Below are 22,469 nucleotides of genomic sequence, written 5' to 3'. Positions count from 1 at the left end.
TTACACCCAGATGTGGCTGGTGTTCAGATTTTAAGAGTGGCAACAAATACACTAAGGTAATGTTAAGAGACCAGTACCTTTGGCTGCAGCACGTGATCCAAGGGTGTTGCGTCCTAACAGCTAAAGTGTGATGCTTGCCTACACCTGACCTAGAAGGCCTTGCACTGTTAGAAATAACATGAGCTAGTTCAACACGTTTGCCACAGAAGAGTTGTCCCCAAAGAGCATGTTTTTCACTCATGAGACCCAGACTTCCATTAGTGTTTTTCCACATACTGTGTTGAAAATGTTGAACGAAGTTGAGGAATGAATTAAATTGATTTCTGATGGATACACCTACCTGTGGATTCCTCACCTAAAGAATTCTCCCCTTGCGCCAGCCTCGACGGAAATTTCTTCTAGCTCTGCACGTCGACGATGACGTCACAATCGCCCGACTCCACGCGACGCCGTATGATGTCATCCAGGCAATAAGAAGCCCTCGTCGACGTGCAGACGTCAGTTCCCTTTTTTTCCGTGCCTCCGAGTAATGGTTTTTCTTTGAGGCTCACAGGGAGCTACAGTTGCGTATCGACGGTTACAATGTTGTAACCAAGGAAATCCGGTTTTAAGCCTTGTAACCAGTGCGGGGGTCGAATGTCGGTTACCGATCCCCATGAGAATTGCCTTTGGTGCCTTAGCTCCGACCATGAGGTCAAGTCATGCGTCTCCTGCCAGCGCATGAACCCGAAGGCACTCAAGGAAAGAGAGGCAAAATTGTTCTTGGCCCGTTCCAAGAAATAGAAGGAGAGGCGTCATCGGAGAGATTCCTCTTCAAGATCCTAGAGGGCTCATCATCGCCATGGTGACTCTCGGCACCGTCACGACTCCCGGCGCCGATCGAGTAAGGGACGGTCCAGGTCCAGATCGGCATCTCCGTCAGCTCGGCGTCGTCCGACGTGGGAGTTTAGCCCGACCGTCACCCCTCCACCTCCTACGACTCCGACTTCACCAGGGTCGGTTTTCGAGGTAGAGCCTCTTCAGAGACCAGAGGGTTCTCCTAGCCAGGAGTTGCCTGGCCCATCTACAGCGTCTATGCAGTGCAACAGCAATACCCAGCTTTCCCGGCGCCGGGTACGGATCCTGCGGCTATTTTGAATGCCATGTTCAACATGTTTTCCACCATGGCGCCGGGTGGAGGACAAGCGGATCCGTCGGGCCCTTTGGCCTTTAATTTGGGTGTCCCGGCGTCTTATGAGTCGACACCTTTCATGCCATTTTTGTCTGCTGCAGCCGAAGCGGCGCCGATGCCCTTGATGTCGCCTAGGAGACCTGTTACACCTGCTACGGCGCCGATGGATTCGCCTCGGATCCAATCCACAGTCAAGGTTCCTGTGGAGCCGGAGGGTCCGGTGTCGGATGGATCCGAGGTTCGGCACCGACGAAGATCTTTGGCGTCGGCCGACGCCTTATCGACGCCGGGTCTCGAGTCTAGACTGCGATCCAGACGTCTGGCTTTGCTCCTTCTGGAGGAGGAAGAATACAGCAGACAACACCTGGAAGAGGGTGAGATCTTGGAGCCTTCCGGTGACTTTCAAGGACTGGATACTGCAAGTGGTAACAATACTTCCCCTTAGTGGGATCTTGCTTCCCCTGGGGAGTATACTGAGGAAGCTGCGTCTTTTCATGCGGTAATACGGAAGGCAGCAGACTTCTTAGATCTTCCTCTTCCGGCTGCGGAGGTGAAGAGGAACCTTTAGACAGAGGTGTTACATCCAACTTCTGTGACGGCAGAGCCTCTCTTGCCTTTTAATGACGCTCTTCTAGATCCTATCATAGACATTTGGAAGAAACCTGTGTCTTCGGCAGCTGTCAACAGGGCGGTAGCACGATGCTATCGGACGGCTCCAGTTGACCCTGTCTTCCTCTCCAAGCATCCGACTCCGGAGAGCTTGGTAGTTCAGGCCTCCTGGTCTTCCAGGTTCTCTCCTGGCTCGTTTCCTGGTACTCCTGCGGACAGGGAATCAAAGAAAATGGACCATTCTGCCAAAAAGGCCTTTTCTTCATGTAGTATGGCCTTAAAGTCAACCAACGCAACCTGCATATTTGGACGTTATATTCATGCCCTTATGGAGGAAGCAAAAGGCCATCTGAACTTGTCACAGGAAGTGTTACAATTGCTAATGGACGCTCAGGCGGCGGCGACCCAGGTGATCCAGTCTGGGTTGGACACTTCGGACTCAGTGGCAAGAGCTATGGGCACGTCCATAGTTTCCAGACGACAATCTTAGATACGTTCCTCTGGTTTCTCAACGGATGTGCAGGCGACTCTCCTTGATCTGCCCTTTGATGGCGAAAAACTCTTTGGAACGAAGGCAGATTCTGCTCTAGAACGATTTAAAGAGAGCAGAGCCACAGCGAGGTCGCTAGGACTTCAATCAGCTGCCTCCTCCTCCTCCTTTAGATCTTATAGGAGGTTTAGGGGTTTTGGACATGGCTCCTCCTTACGTGGCAGATTTCAAGGACCACAACAAACTGCAAGCTCCCTGCCACACAGATCCTTCAGGGGCAGGGGCAGAATCCGTACAAGAGGAGCCACCCAGCAGCACTCTGCCTCTTCCTCTTCCTCTGGAGGGGTGCAGCAGGGAAAGCAACCTTAGTCCTCCACCACTCCCTGTCCACTTGTCTCTGGTAGGGGGGAGACTTGCTCATTTTCTTCCAATGTGGGAGTTTATAACAACAGACTCTTGGGTCATCGACATTGTGAAGAGGGGGTATGCTCTTCCCTTTCGGGAGTTCCCTTCTCCCTTCCCTCCCCGCCCATCCTTCTGTTCGGAAGACCATCTTCTGTTACTACAACAGGAGGTGTTATCCCTATTGGCAAAAGGCGCAGTGGAGTTGGTTCCCGAGCAGGAGAGGGGTCAGGGCTGTTATTCAAGGTACTTCCTGATCCCCAAAAAGGATGGTCGGTTAAGACCAATTCTGGACTTGAGGATTTTGAATTGGTTCCTCAGGCAGGAAAAGTTCAAAATGCTGACCCTTTCACAAGTTCTTTTGACGTTGAACGAAGGAGATTGGATGGGGTCTGTCGATTTGCAGGACGCATATTTCCATATACCGATCCTCAAATCGCACAGGAAGTATCTCCGGTTTGTGGTGGGATCGCAGCATTATCAGTTTGCGGTCCTCCCGTTTGGTCTTACTTCAGCACCTCAAGTCTTCACAAAGGTGATGGCGGTGGTAGCGGCAGAGCTCAGAAGAAGGGGGATAGCGGTGTTTCCCTATCTGGACGATTGGTTGATCAAAGCCAAGACTCTGGAGCTCGTGCGGCGTCATCTCCAGTCGACAACTCAATTGTTGTACGACCTGGGTTTTTCTATCAATGTGCCCAAATCTCACCTGGAGCCCTCTCAACGCCTCCTGTTCATAGGGGCAGTATTGGACACGACATTGAATCTGGCCTTTCCTCCGCCCCAGCGGGTTCAGGACATTCAGGCACTGATTCCAATGTTTCGAAATGGAGCGGTAGTTCCAGTCCTCAAGGTCCTTCGTCTGCTTGGTCAGTTTGCTTCTTGCATACTGCTGGTCACTCATGCACGCTGGCACGTGAGGGCTCTTCAGTGGTGCGTCCGCAGGCAGTGGTTTCAGCACAAAGGGGATCTCGAGGAATCGATAAAGATCTCCAGAGAACCTGCAGTGGATCTTCAGTGGTGGGCATCGGTCGGCAACCTGTCACAAGGAAGGCCGTTCTCGCTACCGCCACCAGTGGCCACAGTGGTAACGGATGCTTCCACTCTAGGGTGGGGAACTCATCTGGGGGACCTGGAGGTCAAAGGCCTTTGGTCTCCAGTGGAACAGAGATTTCACATCAATCTGTTGGAATTGTGGGCAGTACGTCTGGCTCTCAAGGCCTTCCTCTCTTCCATTCGCGGTCAGTCAGTCCAGATCCTAACGGACAATACTACCGCAATGTGGTATATCAACAAGCAGGGAGGAGTGGGATCGTACCTTCTCTGCAGAGAAGCTCTTCTACTCTGGTCCTGGCTTCAGGATCACAAGATCTGCTTGGTAGCACATCATTTGGCCGGGGCTCTGAACGTGCGTGCGGCCGTTCTCAGTCGACGCAACTCGGTCGACCACGAGTGGCGTCTTCATCCAGATCTGGTTCTGTACATCTTCCAGATGTGGGGATATCCACAGATAGATCTGTTTGCAACTCAAGAGAATGCGCAGTGCCCGCTATTTTGCAGCCTCCAGTATCCGGTGCAAGGAGCTTTGTGGGACGCGTTTCAGATGTCCTGGAAGGGTCAGTTGCTTTACGCGTTTCCTCCCATACCCTTGATTCCTCGAGTTCTAAGGAAGATCCGCCAAGACCGAGCCCAGGTCATCTTAATAGCTCCGGATTGGCCAAGAAGGGTGTGGTACACAGACCTTCTCCAACTCTCTCAGTGCCCTCCGCTCCGTCTCCCTTACAGGGTGGACCTCCTCTCGCAGTCGCACGGGCAGATTCTACACCCCCACCTCCAGAGCCTGCACCTTCATGCCTGGAGATTGAACGGGGCAATCTGAGTGCTTTTTCTCTCCCACCAGAAATGGTGGATGTTATTTTATCGGCCAGGCGACACTCCACCAAATCGATCTATGCAAGTCGTTGGACTACATTTGTATGCTGGTGTGGAGAGAACAGAATTGATCCCTTAAAGGCTTGTATGTCTGACATATTGTCATTTGCTCTTTTCCTGGCGCAGAAAGGTTGTGCGGTTGCCACAGTCAAGGGTTATTTATCTGCACTGTCGGCTTCTCTGTGCCTTCCTGATCAGCCTTCCTTGTTTAAGTCTCCTATTGTTTTAAGGTTTGTTAAGGGGCTTACCAATAAATTTCCACCATCACCATTTGTTATGCCTCAGTGGGACCTTAATTTGGTGTTAACATTTTTAATGGGGTCCCCTTTTGAGCCGATGCATTCTTGCTCTTTGCGGTTGCTAGTTCTCAAGACTGTGTTCTTGGTGGCCATAACATCGGCCAGAAGGGTCAGTGAGCTTCAGGCTCTTAGTGTAGAGCCCCCATACCTTTCTTCCTATAGAGACAAAGTGGTGTTAAGGACCAAGGCGGCTTTCCTCCTGAAGGTTGTTACACCCTTTCACTTGGGGCAGTCTATTACTCTCTCTTCCTTTTACCCTCCACCTCATCCATCCAAGGAGGAAGAGAGGCTCCATCGGCTGGATCCACGAAGAGCGCTGAGCTTCTATGTCGACAGGACGAGGGAGTTCAGGCAAGATGATCAGCTCTTCGTTGGATACGTGGGGAAGAGGAAAGGTAGAGTTGTCCACAAGAGAACGCTATCCAGGTGGGTCATTCTATGTATTAAAAATTGTTATTCTTTGGCGAAGAAAGAACCAGCTGTGGGGCTTCGTGCCCATTCCACCAGAGCTAAGGCTACTTCTTCGGCTTTGGCTAGAGGTGTTCCTGTGGCTGACATCTGCAGGGCGGCGACTTGGGCGTCCCTCCATACTTTTGTTAAACATTACTGTTTGGATTTTGAGGTTAGGAGGGATGGCCATTTTGCTGGCTCGGTGCTGCAGGATTTCTTGGTTTGACCATTCGGGCACCCACCTCGGAGGTAGTACTGCTTTGGGACTCTATTCTTTAGGTGAGGAATCCACAGGTAGGTGTATCCATCAGAAGAATAAGTTACTTACCTTCGGTAATGCTTTTTCTGGTGGAATCAGTAACTACCTGTGGATTCCTCACGGTCCCACCCGCTTCCCCGTTGCCTGACTGGTCATACCATGAAATCCATGGGTGAGCATCCTTTGTCTTGTATATATGTATATACCTGACTCATGTATATAGTTGTGGTATGTATATATGCATATCTTTCTCTAATTTAGATAGTTCAAGGAAAACATGTTTGGACTTGACTGACATATTTTACTCTCATATAGAGCAGTTATTGCTGTTACCTAATTTTATTTTTATTGTAATAAATGTTGTGTTTTCATTTCATTTGATATGACTATGTTCTCTTACCTGTTCGCCTCTGTGGCACGTAAAAAATGGTGATAACTGACGTCTGCACGTCGACGAGGGCTTCTTATTGCCTGGATGATGTCATACGGCGTCGTGTGGAGTCGGGCGATTGTGACGTCATCGTCGACGTGCAGAGCTAGAAGAAATTTCCGTCGAGGCTGGCGCGAGGGGAGAATTCTTTAGGTGAGGAATCCACAGGTAGTTACTGTATCCACCAGAAAAAGCTTTACCGAAGGTAAGTAACTTATTCTTCTGGCTGTCTGGCACTGGGGTTGATCTGAAAAATGATTGGCACCCCCTGGAGACATTTTGAAAATTGCTGTAAGCGAGGAATGTGATATTTGGTGAGGAGAGGGCTCTAGTTCTGGTGCAAGAGGGAACTTCCATGACCATGATAGAGTCAATATTTTAATTCATTATTACCTTTGTGAGGCAGCAGGTGGTTTCAATCATCCCTACTGTGGCTAGTTCCACATAGTGAATCCATGACAGGGTTACTGCACTTAGGCTCACTATCTGAGCTTATACAGAAAGCTCACTGTTTGAGGCTATACAGAATCCTTCTGATGCTATGGATCTGGAACAAGGAACAGTCCCAGGAACCAATGATCCTGGGGCAGGCCTGGAGCACTGTGTGTTGAGTGAATGTTCCACTATGCCATCTACTCATCACTGCCTTTTCTGATGTACATGGGGCCATCTTCATCACTCAGGCTCAAGCTAGCTCCTGTAAATGTTGTGCATGTCCATAGAGTTGTTGAGGAGCCTTCCCATTCTGGGGGCTACAATGACGTTGGTGTTTGAAGGTTCCTCTTTTTGGTGTCAAAGCATCTCTCCACTAATCAGGGCGATAAGGGTCATATGATTTTTTACATCATGCTGGACCTTTAAGGTGAACGTGCTCTTGATACTTTCCTAGACAGTGTAATTCATGTACTTGAAGGTGAGGCTCCACTGTTGGATACTTAGCAATTTCCACATTGGTAAATGCAGCTGGGAACCATGGGCTTTGATGAGAAGGATCTTCTTCAATTAATGGTGGAGCTCCTGCCCTACCAAACTATATATGTCACCCCTGGCCTTTTGCCAAGAGTAACGCCTAGTGATTTCCTGAAGTTACAGAGCCAGGATTGGACTACAGTATAGTTTAAGGAGGAGAGATTAACAGAAATTCCATCTTGATTGGGTTGATTTTCAAGTGATGGATTATCTTCCAACTTTTGGCTAAATATGAAATGTCATACGGTGTGTAGATTTTCAGATACAGCAGAGTAATTTTAGGGTGTCTCCAATGGGTTCCAGGTAGAGAATGTAGTGGGAAGATTCCAAAATAGAACTTTAAGAGACATCTTGTGAGAGAATTACTTAGGTGGAGAAAGCTAGTAAGTGTTTCCTACTTTCTTAAGGGTAGACCAATAAAGGTCCTCGCCACCAATGCACATTTGTTCATTAGGGTTTTCAGTAAGTATTTCATGATTTATTATGTCAATGTGAATGATTGCACAAGGAATCTAGGTGGACAAGAGTTTCCAGAGTTGAGTGTAGATTGGGCATCATCAGTCACCTGAGCAAGGCTGTCTCTGCACTCTATTCCTGAATTCAGATTCGGATTCATCAAGAAGGTTGTTTTTAATAGATGCACTTGCTAATCTAAGTACAACTGACCCATACCTTTCGATATCAGTGAGTCTTTTATAATGTAATATAATATAATATAAAATATAATATAATATGAATATAATACAATATAATTTATAGATTGTATTACTGAGTATTGAGCAAAGGAATATTGCAATACCTTAATTTCATGGACAAACTATCGAGGCCCCACATACCGAAAGGTAAATGCATATAAAGTAAGTGTAGATTTACTGTTTGTAAATCCACATCCTTTTACTTTGAAGATATATATCATCAAGGTACATATATGTGGAGTTAGATATAGAAAATATACACATACTTAACTTTCAATATTTGCCCTTCTATATTTTGTCCACAATATAAAGTTCCCACTGTGTTTTTTACTCAGTATTCAGGGTGCACTTCATATTATAATAGAATAGAATAGACTATATTAGAATAGAATAGAATATAGAGATTATCAGGAGATTATCAGATGTCCCAAGTGCATGTAATGTGTTTTCTTCCCTTACCATCTTCTTCCACATCTTATGTTCCATACTACAACCTGTTTCTTAGTTGTCCTTTTTGAATCGTAAACCATAAAAAACAATGATAATGGGAAACAATTGACTGGCAAGTTGCCTTTCAGTACTCCAATTAAAATTTGCTTTACTGTGGCCAAACTCATGTCAGAAAATAATGTAAATCTGTACCTGTGAGGCGTTAGGTATTTGCTGCCATCATTACGTATCACAGACCATTCAGATTTAGCTCTTGTTCATAGTATTACAATGATATCATGATTGCTTTGTAGTTCTGCTATTTACATTTGTGGCAAATTCTATTTATTTGTGCGATAACAAGTCAAGCTGAATGGTAAAGGTATACTATTGATCTATAAATGATGGATTTGATAATTTAATATTTTAGTTAAATTTAGTAATCTGCTACTTGATATTTTATGACTATGTACTCTTATCTTCTAATTTGAATTAATATTCCTTTTCTAATACTATAGGATCTTCCAGATTTGGAAGATGTTGATGTAAGTGATTTCTTGGGAGCAGATGAGGCATTACCAGTCAAGGTAAACAAACACAGCCAGTCTGGTTACGCATTATAATGCGATTGTTTGCTTAAACTTAGGTTTTGTGTAAGAGCTGTGGATTTTGCACATTTTTCGGTCACTGCAAACTGTTGTCCTTTTATTCAGTTTTTGTTTGTGTAATATCCCTTCTATCCAGAACGAACCCAAAAAGCAAACAAATATGTTTTGGTTTGCATAAGGCATTTGAAGCTTATCAATGGGAGGTGGTGTGGCCTGAATCCCCAAGAGATGAAGCTCTTGCCAGTGGCTGCAACAAGTAGAAGTGGAAGGCCTTAATACTAGTTTCTGGCTTCAAGTGGTTAGTCACTTGTAGTCAGCTCTTATAACTTGGTGCAGATACGTCCACATGGTCTAAAGTTATTGACAAATCAAAATATTAGCTACATTTTTGTTGTGTAATATCTATCTGTCTATCACTCTATCTATCCTTTGCTAAATTACCTCACATCCCTTGAGCCAGTCCTTATTTTATAAGGTTATAGTGAGTGAGTCCACTGAGGTCTTGGCCTAGTCTATTTAATGCATAAATATATGGCGTTATGGTATGGTGTTATGGTATCCCAAAGCGGATTCCATTGTTATCCCAAAACCTCAAAATGGTGCCCGGGGTCCACAAACGTATACAGGTACCGTAGACTCCAGAGCCATTTTAGGTGGCATGGTACCATTGTCACGTAGGCTCTCTTTATTCTAATGAGACTACTGGAAGTCTGACCCGCTACAGGGGACACCTGTCTCTCCAATCCGGGTTTTGCTCCGGCTAACTAGCAGTGCCTCATCTCGTCCCAAGGGTGGGATAATTGGGCAGCCGAGCGCATGACATAGTTGATTTCTCAGGGAAGCCTTGGTCACTCAAGTCTCATCTGCTTCTCTCAGTTACATTAGTCTCATAGACACAATGACAAAACAGAGGCAGTATATGTTTCAATAAGATTTTAATGAAGCGACTGCATCTTAGATAGCAAAGCATGTGCTAACTGCAATAACCAGGACGACACAGCATGACAAGATTTGAAATGTGACAAGGAGAGTAAAGCATAGAAATAACGCTATCGTATTGTCACTAGAATCAACAGACTAATTCCTACCTAGGCTATAGTAGAGCACAGCATGTTAAGCTTTAATTCTGCACTTCAGGTACCCCTGGGAATCATCCCCCATACCTGAGCAAAGGCCTGAAGTCTGCATAAGCAGCGGTAGCGAAGCATTCTGCAATCAGCATACAGTTGTGGTTCTCTGGCTGGAATCTCCCTCTAACGTGTAAGGGACAAGGAAGTGTTTTTATAATAAAGCAGCTGATGTTCTCAGAAAATGTCCCTACGTAAGGATGTGTGTTTTTCTATGAATGTTAGAGACAAAACTTGTACCACGTTCACCAGCAACCTATCTTACTGCAGCCTTGGAAGAAGCACAGAGTGGGCAAGAATGTCTTGTTTGAGAACAGAGTGCTGGCCTAGGCAAAAACAGTTAGATAGAGAGAAATAAAACAAGACCGTAAAAGTGGCTATTGTAACAATAATAAAACAATGCCAAATAAAATATATCTAGGTTAAAGTGCCAGCGGCAGGCCTAATATGTTAAAATAACGTTAACGTGCATGGAGCTATAACTAAAATGGCTACACAACACCATGGATCCTGAGACACCCCAAAATGGCACCTAGGGCCAATGATACCTGTCCAGCTACCGTTAACCATGGACACAGTTTTGTCAGAAGTCCAGGTATTTCTGCCAACCCCCTCTTTGCAAGGTCAAAGTTCATGCACAACAGAGCCTGGGTGGCCACGCAGAGTTGAATGCAGGGCTTGGCTCTCTCCACAACCTGTACCCCCCTGCCTCTTCCTGCACATGGCTCACACAATTTGATCAAGTGGGGAAGCTGGGATCTGAAGCCAGTTTACCTGCACACACGTTGTGCTATTCAACCATACGATGAATATCTCCTTCTCAATTCCTTTGTCTCCAAAGGACTTTTATCGCAATGCACAGACAAGAACCGTGACCAGTAGGCTAGTGGGTACTGTGCCCTGCGCATTGCACACTGGGCAAGGCCTTCTGACAAGTCCTTCATCCAGAGCACAGTCAGCATGGTCAAGCTAGGCCGTGCTTCCCTTTCACCTTAGTGTTAGGCGGTATAAAAAGCCAGACCCTTCCCAATGAGTTTTATAAGCACAGCAAAGGAACCTCTAACCTCAGAACCCCTTTCCCCTTCATTGCAAGGCCTGGCTGAAAACCAGTGCCAATGGTGTTGTAGTTAGATACATCTGCTACAGTCAGGCCAATAGACTGTGAGCTTCATTGTCAATAAGCATCTTAAGTGATGTCATTGATAATGTCGATGGTGTTGTGATACCAAAGGACACCGGTAAGGTCAGCAATTATTTCATTTGTGATGTAATCTGCAATATCATGTATAAGGTCATGAGCGGTGTTTGGGATGCATTGCTCACCACAATTCTTGATGTTCACAGTTATGTATGTTTTTGGTTATAGCAATGATGTCCATCAACTGAAGGTTTTAAATAACTTTCGATATTTTATTTGTATTTTTATAACAAAAGTTATTATCCTGTTTTTCTTTCTTGTGCAAAGAAGAATAACGTCTGTTTATAAAAGTGTTTTATTTGAAATGTTTGGTTTTATTTTTTATCTATTTTGGCCTTGACCTAAGTATGAAATGACTATGCACCACATTTGGCAGTTGAAGCAGGCATAGGCGCAAGGTGGGGCCTGCACCCACTTCCTGGGGTTCGGAAACTGCTCTGTTCGGCAATATGTAGAGTGTACTGCACGCTAGGCATGACCTATGACCATTGCCTGTGCCCATTCTCTGTGTCACTTAGAACACACTGCTTGTGGACTTTTGTCATGAGGAAAGGGCTGTAGGCACCCGGTTGTGGCATAGTACCGTCACTGAACCATTTCTCATGGAAGCAGACCCATCTGCAGAGGGCCTCTGGCCATGCGCCATCCGCTATGGGCTATGAGTGTAAATTTTAGGCTTTGGTGATACCCTGAGCCAAACTCTGAAGTATTTTTAAATTGAAAGAAAACAAGCTTCCAAGTAAAGCAGGCATTGGGAACACAGAACAATGAGAAACAGCATAATCTAGCAGACGGCCAGAGGACGAACCAGGAGTCAGTATATGCTGGCCAGTGGTATCAAAAAGACCTTTATTACATCAATAAACCTTTGTAGTCTCCAAAGCTAATGTATGATTCAATCTTTGTATTAGTTTAATTGGTCAAGAATTATGTAGCACTGTATGGACCACACAGACTTCCTCCAACATTAAGACAAACGATTACACTTTCTAAGGACTATGAAAACGCATTTTACTTAGAGAGAAGCCACAGTTTCATAAAAACCATGTACACAATCAGAATAGTTCATTTTGTATAAAATGATGTCTCATTTTCAATTTTGTAATTTCAGCAAACATACCGACCGAAAATTGAAGTCATTTCTGGGGACGACGAAGAGAGTGAATCTGAATGGGAGTCTTCAGATAAACTGTTGGTTACAGAAACTAAAGAAGGCTTCACTTCAGACACCTTAAATATGCCATCTGGGAACCATAAACACACAAGGCCACTCATAGAAGAAATTGAAGAAGAACCAAATAATGTCCCCAAATTAATCGAGAAGGAGGAAACCGATGAAAGGATTCGGCCAAAGTTATTAATTGAAGATATTTCTTCTGGGACCTTGGACAGTTTACCAAGTTTGTCAGCTCACCATAAAATTGAAAATATATGGAAGTCAGAAGTAGATGAAAACAAAGCCGCTTTGTCTGATTTTTCTGGTAAGGTTATAACAAGTTTACTATATGTATATATATATATATATATATATATATATTTGTTGTCAGACGTTCCTATTTGCAGAATCATGTGCTGGTCTTGTGAGCATTCAAACAAAGGAAAATCGTATACATTTTCTCAACAATACGAGTTGTACAACATGCAGCTTTGTGAAATAATTTTTCAAAGAAGATATAGATGAGATAGTTCTGCTTTAGATCGGATCAGATTTGCTTATTTTATGAGAGTCTTGCCCCATTCCATTCTTGAATTTGTATATTTTGTAAGACATGCTTTATATCAGAAAGGTATTGTTTTGTACAAAAAAGTGATTTAACCACGGCTAGTTGATGGTAACATAGCTTATCATAGGTCTTTGTACGGAATGCAATAGCAAAACTTCAGTAAATGAGAAAATTATCTGATTGAGACTTCTAGCTGCAGATTCCTTACCTTAAAATTTCCTGGTGTCAGCTTGGAATCCAGAACTTTTGCTGAACAATACCTTTGCACATGCTGTTGGGTGGCATCGTACGGAACTGCGTGGTCTCGGCGTCGTTGGAGCCATCTGTGACATCACGGTCGCCAATAAAGGCACCACCCAGGTGTGCGTACATCAGATCTTTTCCTTCTGCGCCAGTTAAAGCACAGATCCGGAATCTAGCTACCCTCTGTCTTTTTGACAAGCCTTTTTTAAAACTTTTTATGGAAGATTTTTGCCATGTTGGTGATGGACCGCCATAAGGTATGTCTCTTGTGTTTAGACCTAGACTACAACTCGAAGTCGTGTTCTGACTGTCGGGCCACGGCTCCAAAAGCTTTAAGGGAGTGGTCCCTAAAGCTCATGGCGGCCCGCCAGTCAGCGTCGGCACTCTTCAGAGGTCACAGACCTGGTCGAGGAGGAGGTCCCGGGACCACTCTAGAAGCCCCAAGTCTTCTTCGACCCACTTGAGGTCATGAGGACACTCAGGAAAGAGGCACAAGAAGAAGTCCAAGTGGACTTTGACTTCATCTTGCCCGTCGGTCGATGAGGTGAGTCGGGAACATCGACGTTCCAGGCACGGTTCTGCAGAGCCAGTGCAAGGGCAGACTTCAAGCCTCCCCCTTTTACGGGAGTCTGAGCGACACCCAATCAGCTCAAAGAGTTTTACGAGGTCATGCGTCTCATATTTGTGTGGACTCGCCCCACCAGTGCACCTTTGGGGCCTGCAGGGTCAGCAGGGGCCCCATCAGGTTGCACGTCTTCAGCTTTGATGCCGATGGAGTCATTTGGATCTGACATCGGATCTGGAACAACACAGAGGCCACACAGTCGGCCTCCTCCGGCATCGCTCCTGTTGTTGACGCTTCTGGCGCCACTGGCGTTGGTGCGAGCACAATGCTGATTATGGCGCAGACGGCACCAACAGGGGCAAGTTCATTGCCTGAGCCTCTCTATGATCAGACAGGCACTTGTGAGGAATGGCAGGGATCTCTGATCCCTCTGGAGTCTCAATTGGAACAGATAGACTGGTATGAGGTGTTAGGAGAGGCCAGTGGATTGGATACCTCTCCAGATACTGACATGCTCTTACCTCCTACGGTTGCCACGGAGGCGGGAGCATCGTATGCTATGGTGGTGCATAGGGCAGCTGAGTTCTTGGACCTCGATCTGCCTGCGGTGCCGTTCAGGACTAACCTCCTGACAGAGGTGCTTCAGCTGGGGGTTTCCATATCGGAACCGATGTTACCCTTTAATGAAGCCCTCACAGATGTCTTGCTGGGGACATGGTCCAAACCCAGCACAGGGGCTCCTGTAAATAGGACAGTTGGCCGCTGCCATCGCCCAGCTCTGAGTAATCCTAACTTCCTCACTCAACACCCCACCCCAGAAAGCTTGATGGCCCAAGCCTCCACTTCCCATGGCGCCTTCCCTTCTGCTTCCCTGGATAGGGAATTAAAGAAGTTGGACCAGCTTGGGAAGAAGATGTTTTCTTCCTCCAGCCTGGCATTGAGGTCAGTAAACACCTCATGCCTATTGGGGTGTTTTTCCCATACTTTATGGGATTCGGTGGTGCAGGTGCTGCCTCAGATCCCAGAGGACGTGCAGGACACTCACAAGCAATCAAAGATGGGAGAGATGCAGCCAAGTTACTATCTGGTGTGGATTGGACACAACTGACTCGCTGGGTAGAACGATTTCGGCGACAGCGGCCATTCAACGTCACACCTGACTTCTTACATCTGGCTTTTCAGGGAATGTCCAGGCAAACCTCATGGACATGCCCTTCGATGGGTCCTGCCTATTTGGTGAAAAGGCAGACTGGGCACTGGAGTGCTTCAAGGACTCCTCTGATATGGCCAACTATTTGGGCCTTTCAGCGACCCCTCGCCAACAGTGTGTCTTTCCCCCATTTCGAGGCTTCAGAAGGGGTGGGGTACCACAACACTCACAATCCAGCCGCTGTCCTCCACCAGGCCAACATCTTGCACTGGACGCGGTCGTGGTGCCTTCAGACCCAGAGGGTCTGGCAAGAAGTCATCCATCACCCAGCTTCCCCCCCCTCCACAGCACCCAGGTCCTCTTAGTATGATTCTGCAAGCCCATACGCGTCCATTTGGAGGAAGGATTCAATTTTATCCCCCTCACTGGTGGTCCATAACATCAGACAAATGGGTCTTTCATATCATACAGAAGGGCTATTCCCTCCCCTTCCAATCTTTACCTTCCCCAATTCCTCCATCAAAAGAATGACTGATGGAGGCTCACTTAGCTTTGCTTGGCCAAGCGAGCCATAGAAATGGTCCCGATGTCAGAAGTAGGCAGTGGTTGTTATTACCGCTACTTTCTGATACCCAAAAAGATCAAGGGCCTTCGCTCAATTCTGGATTTGCAGGACTTCAACCTCTTCCTCAAAAAGGAGAAATTCAAAATGCTCTCTCTGGCTCAGGTCTTGTCTGCCCTAGACCAAGGAGACTGGATGGTAGCGTTGGACTTGTAGGACCGGTATTTCCATATCTCCATCCTGCCTGGCCACATGCGTTACCTGCGGTTCAAGGTGGGCCACGAGCACTATCAGTTTACTCTGCTCCCCTTCAGCCTTTCCAGCCCCTCGGGTGTTCAACAAAGTAATAGCGGTGGTCGTAGCTCATCTTCACAGGTTAGGCTTTCAGTCTTCCCCTACCTCAACGACTGGCTGTTGAAGGCTCTTTCGCCTCAGGATGTCGTCACCCACCTTCAGACTACAGCAAACTTCCTGCATTCGTTGGGGTTCACTATAAATGTGCCAAAGTCATACTTGACTCCCTCTCAGATGCTCCCTTTCATCTGAGCTATTCTGAACACAGTACAGTTTTGGGCCTATCCTCACGAGCAGTGAGTCCAGGATATTCAGGTTATGATTCCTATGTTTTGGCCTCTATCCTGGATTTTGGTGAGACAGACTCTGAGGCTGTTGGGCCGCATTGCCTCCTGCATCCTGTTAGTAAAACATGCCCGATGGCATATGAGGGCTCTGCAGTTGGACCTGAAGTTCCAATGGGCACCACATCAGAGAAATCTAACTGACACAGTTCAGATCTCGGAGGGAACAACAAAAGATCTGCGGTGTGAGATAATGAACTGCGATTGGGTCAGAGGTACGCTCCTCTCCCTTCCCCCAACCAGGAGTTACAGTAGTGACAGATGTGTCACTTCTGGAATGGGGTGGCCATCTGGGAGAGGTGGAGATCTGAGGCCCTTGGTGAGTGAAAGTACACTATTTTTGGTAGGGTTACCCCCACTTTTTGCCAGCTATCAGTATGCTTAGACTGTTTTCACTGGGATTCTGCTAACCAGTACCCCAGTGATTGTGCTCCTTCCCTCTAAAATTAGGCCTAGGACATTGCACACCCCACAATTGACATACTGGTGCCCCCTCATAAGTCCCTAGTATATGGTACTTAGGTACCCAGGGCATTGGGGCACCCGGGGTTCCCCATGGGCTGCAGAATGTATTTTGCCACCCATGGGAGCCCATGAAAAACGCCAGGGCAGACAAGCTCATCCGTGGATGCCTAGCAGATCACAAGTGGTGTCTCAAACCAGAGGTGGCACAAGGACTCTTTCAGCAATGGGGACAGCCTTGCTTAGATCTGTTAATTAGCCTCTGCAGAGAACGTGCAATGTCAGCAGTGTTGCGGGTTGGAATTTCCAAGGCGGTACTCGCTCGGCGATGCTTTTCGTTGCAAGTGAAGCTCAGGCCTTCTGTACGCCTTTCCACCCATACCTCTTCTTCCCAGAGTTCTCACGAAGATCAGGAACGATCTGGCCGAAGTAATCCTGGTGGCTCTGAGCTGGGCAAGGAGAGTCTGGTATCCCGAGCTTCTGAAAATGAGCATTGATCCTCCGATCGGACTGCCCCTTTGGGAAGATATTCTGTCGCAGCAGCAGGCAAAGGTTCTCCACCCGAACCTGTCAACTCTGCGCTTTCATGCATGGAAATTGAGTGGTGGCAGTTACAGCCTTCAACCTTTCACTCAAACTCTGTAAAGTTATTTTGGCAGCTTGGCGTCCCTCCACTAAGACGGTATACGCCTGCCGTTGGAATCGTTTAGTAAATTATTGTACAGAAAGATCTATTGATCCTCTTTCTGTTTCTCCCTCTAACATTCTTCTCTTTATCTTGTCCCTTGCCCAGCAGGGTTCTGCCTTGGGCACTCTCAAAGGCTATCTTTCCACCTTATCGGAATTCCTTCGGCTGCCTGATCAGCCGTCGTTATTTAAATCTCCCATAGTACATAGATTTCTCACAGGGCTTGTACATATGTTTCTCCCATGCCCTTTGTTATGCCTCAGTGGGACTTGAATCTGGTTCTCAAATTTCTTATGTGTGCTTCCTTTAAGCCACTGCACAACTGTCCCCTCCACCTGCTCACCATCCACACAGCCTTCTTAATGGCAATAAAATCTGCCACGAGGGTGAGTGAGTTGAAGGCTCTCTCATCTAAGCCGCCATATCTCACCATGTTCTCAGACAAGGTGGTACTTTGAACTTGTGCCTCTTTCCTCCCCAAGGTGGTGACCCCATTTCACCTGGTCAGAACCAGGAGCGGCCCACTGCACTCATGCAGTGCTGTTGCGGCACGCGGGGGTGGGGGGGAAGGCAGGGGGGTTACATTTAATTTTAAATAAATAATAAAAAACGTACCTGATACGCCACACCACGCCGCTCCTTTTTCTGCCATCGCTGCAGGCACTGAATCCCAGCCTGCCCTGCGGCCAGTCCTGACGCTTCTCAGAGCAGCATCAGGATTGGCTGGGAGTACCCAGCCACTGATCTCCCAGGCAGAGTGGGAGCCTGTGCATGCCCTCTGCAGCCCGGCAACTCTGTTGCTGGGCTGGCGAGAGCCTACTGCACATGTGTGTTTGGCTGGCCTGAGATGGCCAGCCCAACACACATGCGCTCTGAGGGGAGTGCACAGTGCACTCCTCTCATACTTGTCATCCCGAATGCCCCACCTCGTTAACAAATAAAACGATAATAAACATGGTTTATTATCATTTTGTTTGTTAAAGGTTTAAGAGCTTTCTGGTGCTGGCTGGGGGTGACGTTCCACTGCCCTAATGGAGGAGCTGGCCACCTTCTTTGCTCCACTGCATCCCTCCAAGGAAGAGGAGCGATTCCACCGACTGGACCCAAAAAGTGCGGTGTCATTCTACCTTGACCATACAAAAGAGTTCCGGGTGGATGACCAACTCTGTGGGGTACGTGGGAGCAAAGAAATGTGGGGCAGTGCAGAAGCAAACCATTTCATGCTGGGTCGTTTTCTGCATAAAGATCTCCTACGCCCTGGCCAAGAAGCCACCTCCTGAGGGCTTGAGAGCTCATTCCGCCAGGTGCAAGGCTGCTACCACTCATTAGAATGGGGTGTTTCAGTCCTGGACATCTGTCAGGTGGACGAGTGGGCATCCTTGCATCCGTTCGCAAGACATTACTGCCTGGAAATCAGGTCCGTAAAGATGGGCATTTTGCCCATTTGGTCCTGCAGGACTTTCTACTGTGAAGAAGATCTGTCCGCAGCCCACCGCCAGGAGGTTATGGCTTGGGTATCAATTCTAAGATAAGGAAGTTGCAGCTAGAAGCCTTTATCAGATGAACAAATTACTTACCTTCAGTAACGCATTATCTGGTAGAGACTCTATCTACCTGCAGATTCCTTACACCCACCCAGGTCTCCCTGCTCTGCGGACAAATCTAAATAGAGTCAGGGATTGTCCCTTTCAGGGCCCTAGTTTTTTTGCACAGACAGGCTGTTCTTTCCATGGCTCTGCGCTTTTGCCGTGGGAGTTATTGGAAAAGGAACTAATGTAGGCACGCCTGAGTGGTGCCTTTATAGGTGACCATGATGTCACAGACGGCTCCAACAACCCCTGAGTTGCCGCGCGGATCCGGACGATGCCACCTGATGGCCCGTGCAAGGGTATTGCTCAGCAAAAGTTCTGGATTACAAGCTGACGCCAGGAAATTCTAAGGTAAGGAATCTGCAGCTAAATAGAGACTCTACCAGATAATGCGTTACCGAAGGTAAGTAACTTGTTCATTTAGACATATCAATAGTGAGATTATTTTTTTGCATAGCATTGTTTTGGGGTTGCATTTATTCAGCACCTTATATCTTGATGAAACAGTTTAGAGAACACCCAACTGTGTTTAATTGGGTGGTGCTACATATCATAAGCTGAAGTACTGACAAGTGTACCTTCTATTACTGGGCTTTGTCAAAACGTAAAAGGAAATTGTTTTGTGCAGACCTCTTTGTTCTCCCTGTAGGTGCTTAGCAAAGAGAGCTGTGATCAGTTGTATGCATAAAAAGTAAGCTTTATAGAGCCTTTCTGAAAGAAAGTTGACCAATTTCAGGGTTGGATTACTCCTAGAAGACCATGGAAAATACTACCCAGACAAAGAATGGGAATGAGTGTGTGTGTTTTTGACGATGACTCAGAGACAGTACCAGTACATTTTTGGAAGGAGCTTAAGAAAAGATGCAGGAAGCTAGAATGCAAAGGGAAGGGATAGGTGTGAAAGCATGAAGTGTGAAACACTAATGGAAGAATTAGTAGGAAAGTAGCTTGCTAAGATGTTTTATTGACCAAAGAACTCACAATCTCTTAGCTGAGAAAATTTTGATTGGAAGATTAGATTATCGTGCTCAAATAGATAGGAGTATATTAAAGATTGTTAGCTACTAGATGCAAGCTAGAAAGATGTTCGATTGCACATAGTTCAAGAGGAATTAACATGAACATTTAATTGGTTAAATGTAGTCGAAATTGACATAGACTAAGCAGCTGGTTTGAGTCCAAGATTAGTGATGGATGTAATACTTTGTACATTCAAAGCATTCAAAGCCTTGAACTTTTATTTTACTTTATGATTTTTCATGGCATTAGAGAAGATTAAAGGGAACTGTGATATATCACAAAATTGAGATTAATATTAGTCACCTTGTCTAATCTTCGAATTTGCACAAACATCTTCAAGTGATATAGCAGTTGTCAGGCACAGGACATAGGCCAAAGAATGCAGATTTCTGATAGCTACATCTATGTGCAGATTCCTAGTCTTGTGAATCTCCCTAGGCACTGGGCTGGATCTGGAAACTGTTTCCTTTAGCTTGTGTGTACCAGCAGGGGGCTCCATCTGCTTCCATTATGGCTCCTGCTCACTGATGTCAGTTCTTCTTTACACCTTTTACCATGCCCTCTGCAACTCTGTTCTTACCTATTTGTTACCTTTTCAAAACCCTTTTGAACTTTAACAAATTTTGACAAGATTCTAGAATGTTGCTCCTGAAGATGACATGTTTCAAACCTTATTTCACATGCCAGGAGCAGACGTTGGTTACAGATCCAATGTCTGCCTATGTTACCCTGGCATTAACATGACTCCAAGACCCATGATAAATGCTCACTGATGCCCCAAAGCCAGCTGGCAGTAAGGAGGCAAACACTTCATCACCAAGAACAAGAAGCAGGATTGATCCTTATCCAGGGTGGTTACAGTCCATATCACCTTCATCATTCAGAAACTTGACACTGGCTTTTACTTTCTCTTTGGACCCGATGTTGAACCTGGAGCTGATTCTGCCTTAATTCCCTGGGCCCTTGTTTAATCCACAGCAAGTTCAAGCCCTCTAAGTGGCCATGCTTCAGTTATTCATAATGATCCTGTCACCTGTTGTTGTTTTCTAGCTCCACTGACCCAATGATGGCTCCAGTAAGACTGCTGCTGGCAGAATCAACCCCTGTACTAACTGACCCTGGATAAAGTTGGGTGTTGGCACTTTCAGCACCAGACTGTGAATCCACCCCTGTATCCCAGTCCTCACTGACCGTTCCTCCATATGTGCCACTAACTGCTCTGATGGTGTCAGTTCCAGATTTGGATTTTCCTGCAGCATCAGGTTCTAATCCTTTCTCAGCTAGGGTTCGACCTAACTAATGGCACAGGATTACTCCTGTCTATTTTGTCTACCATGGCAGCAGCACTTCAGGAGGGTGGGATGCTATTTTAAGGTCTGTCAGGATCTTCAAACTGCCCAATAAGATAATGATGAGGTGGCAGTAACTTGCTAGCTCCTCATTATACCATTCCCTCCTTCACTGTTGTGTTTAGGAGGGTGGTGGAGGTTTTATAATTACTCCTCCCCACTAAGGAGACAAAAATGAATCTTTTCATAGAGGTTTTACAACCTGGATCCTCTACTTCAGAACCTCTGTTGCCATTTGAAGGGGGCTGGTCAACCCATTTTCTGTGCCAGCAGTAAACTGCCTCTTTGCTACTTATCATAGACCAGCATTTCGTGATCGTATGGTTTTGATCTGACATCCAACTCTGCAGAGCCTTATAGCATTGGCCTCTATTTGTTAATTCCCAATTCCTTTCCTGTGGTTCCTGTGGGCAGAGACTCCATGAGGATTGGTGCAGTGGGATGGAAAATAGGTCTTCAGGTAGTCTGGCACTGAATTCTTTGCATGCCACCTGCCTAGTTAGTAGCTACAGTTACTTTCTCAGGGGAAAAGCATGTGAGGTCCTGCACTTCCTGAAGACCTCTGTAATGCCTTCACACAAACAGTCCAAGATGGACGAGATGCAGCTGAACATATTTTACTGACTAGCCTAGACACCATATACTTGATTGTTCGTGCTGTGCGCATCATTTACTTATCAGATGACATGCATGCACTCTACCAAATTTTCTGGAGATGTCCAGGCATCATTAATGGATATGCGCTTTGCATTGGCCAGACGTTTTGGAGAAACTGCAAAGACGGCTTTGAAAAATAGCAGAGCTATGGTTCACTCCTTGGCTCTGCTCTCCCTAGCTCCCCTATTCCACCAGCAGTACAGAAAGTTCTGGAATTACTCCAGATGCTTTGGCTTTTACCAGTAGCAACCATAGTAGCCCATCCAACAGCTTACAAGGCTGTTTTCTGGAAGTAGAGGCAGAGATGGTGCCATGGGTTGAGGACAGTAACAGCATCAATCTGCTCGCTCTTTTTGCCCAGGCAATGCTTTCAAACCCCTACTATTTGTCCTTGATGGGCATCTGGGGCAAGTACAACCCAAATAAGACTTCACCTACCGCTCTAGAACATGATGACCTTAGACATATGGGTTTTCTAGATTCTCAAACTAAGTTATCTCCTCCCCTTTCTTGACACCCCTCTTCACATTCTCCTTGTTTTCACCCAGCTGCTGTGGCCCACATTAAGATTCTCTTCAAAGAGATGTTGACCAAGTTGGCTATCAAGCTTCTACGGGGGCTTGTGACTGATCTTAGACCTCATGGTTCTGAACTTATTCCTCAAGCAGAAAAAGTTCAAGATGATGATCGTGGTGCTGACTCTGCTGGATTTGGATCACAGAGATTAGATGGGTTTAGTGGACCTGCAGGATGCATA

The 22,469-nt window shown here is 46.3% G+C and overlaps 1 protein-coding gene across 3 annotated transcripts in view; it reads left to right on the top strand.

Moving 5' to 3' along the window:
- DNAAF1 (dynein axonemal assembly factor 1) overlaps positions 1 to 22,469 on the top strand; it is a 319,527-nt gene that overhangs the window by 290,343 nt on the left and 6,715 nt on the right. For all 3 annotated transcript variants that reach the window (XM_069216210.1, XM_069216209.1, XM_069216211.1), the window contains exons 13-14: positions 8,651 to 8,719; positions 12,177 to 12,546. In XM_069216210.1, coding sequence (XP_069072311.1) covers positions 8,651 to 8,719; positions 12,177 to 12,546 — 439 coding nt within the window. The remainder of the gene's footprint in view (positions 1 to 8,650; positions 8,720 to 12,176; positions 12,547 to 22,469) is intronic.

Source organism: Pleurodeles waltl, chromosome 12 (genome assembly GCF_031143425.1).
Source record: "Pleurodeles waltl isolate 20211129_DDA chromosome 12, aPleWal1.hap1.20221129, whole genome shotgun sequence".
NCBI classification, from domain to species: domain Eukaryota; kingdom Metazoa; phylum Chordata; class Amphibia; order Caudata; family Salamandridae; genus Pleurodeles; species Pleurodeles waltl.
The sequence above is the reverse complement of the archived record's forward strand: the minus strand, read 5'-3'. Positions and strand labels throughout refer to the sequence as shown.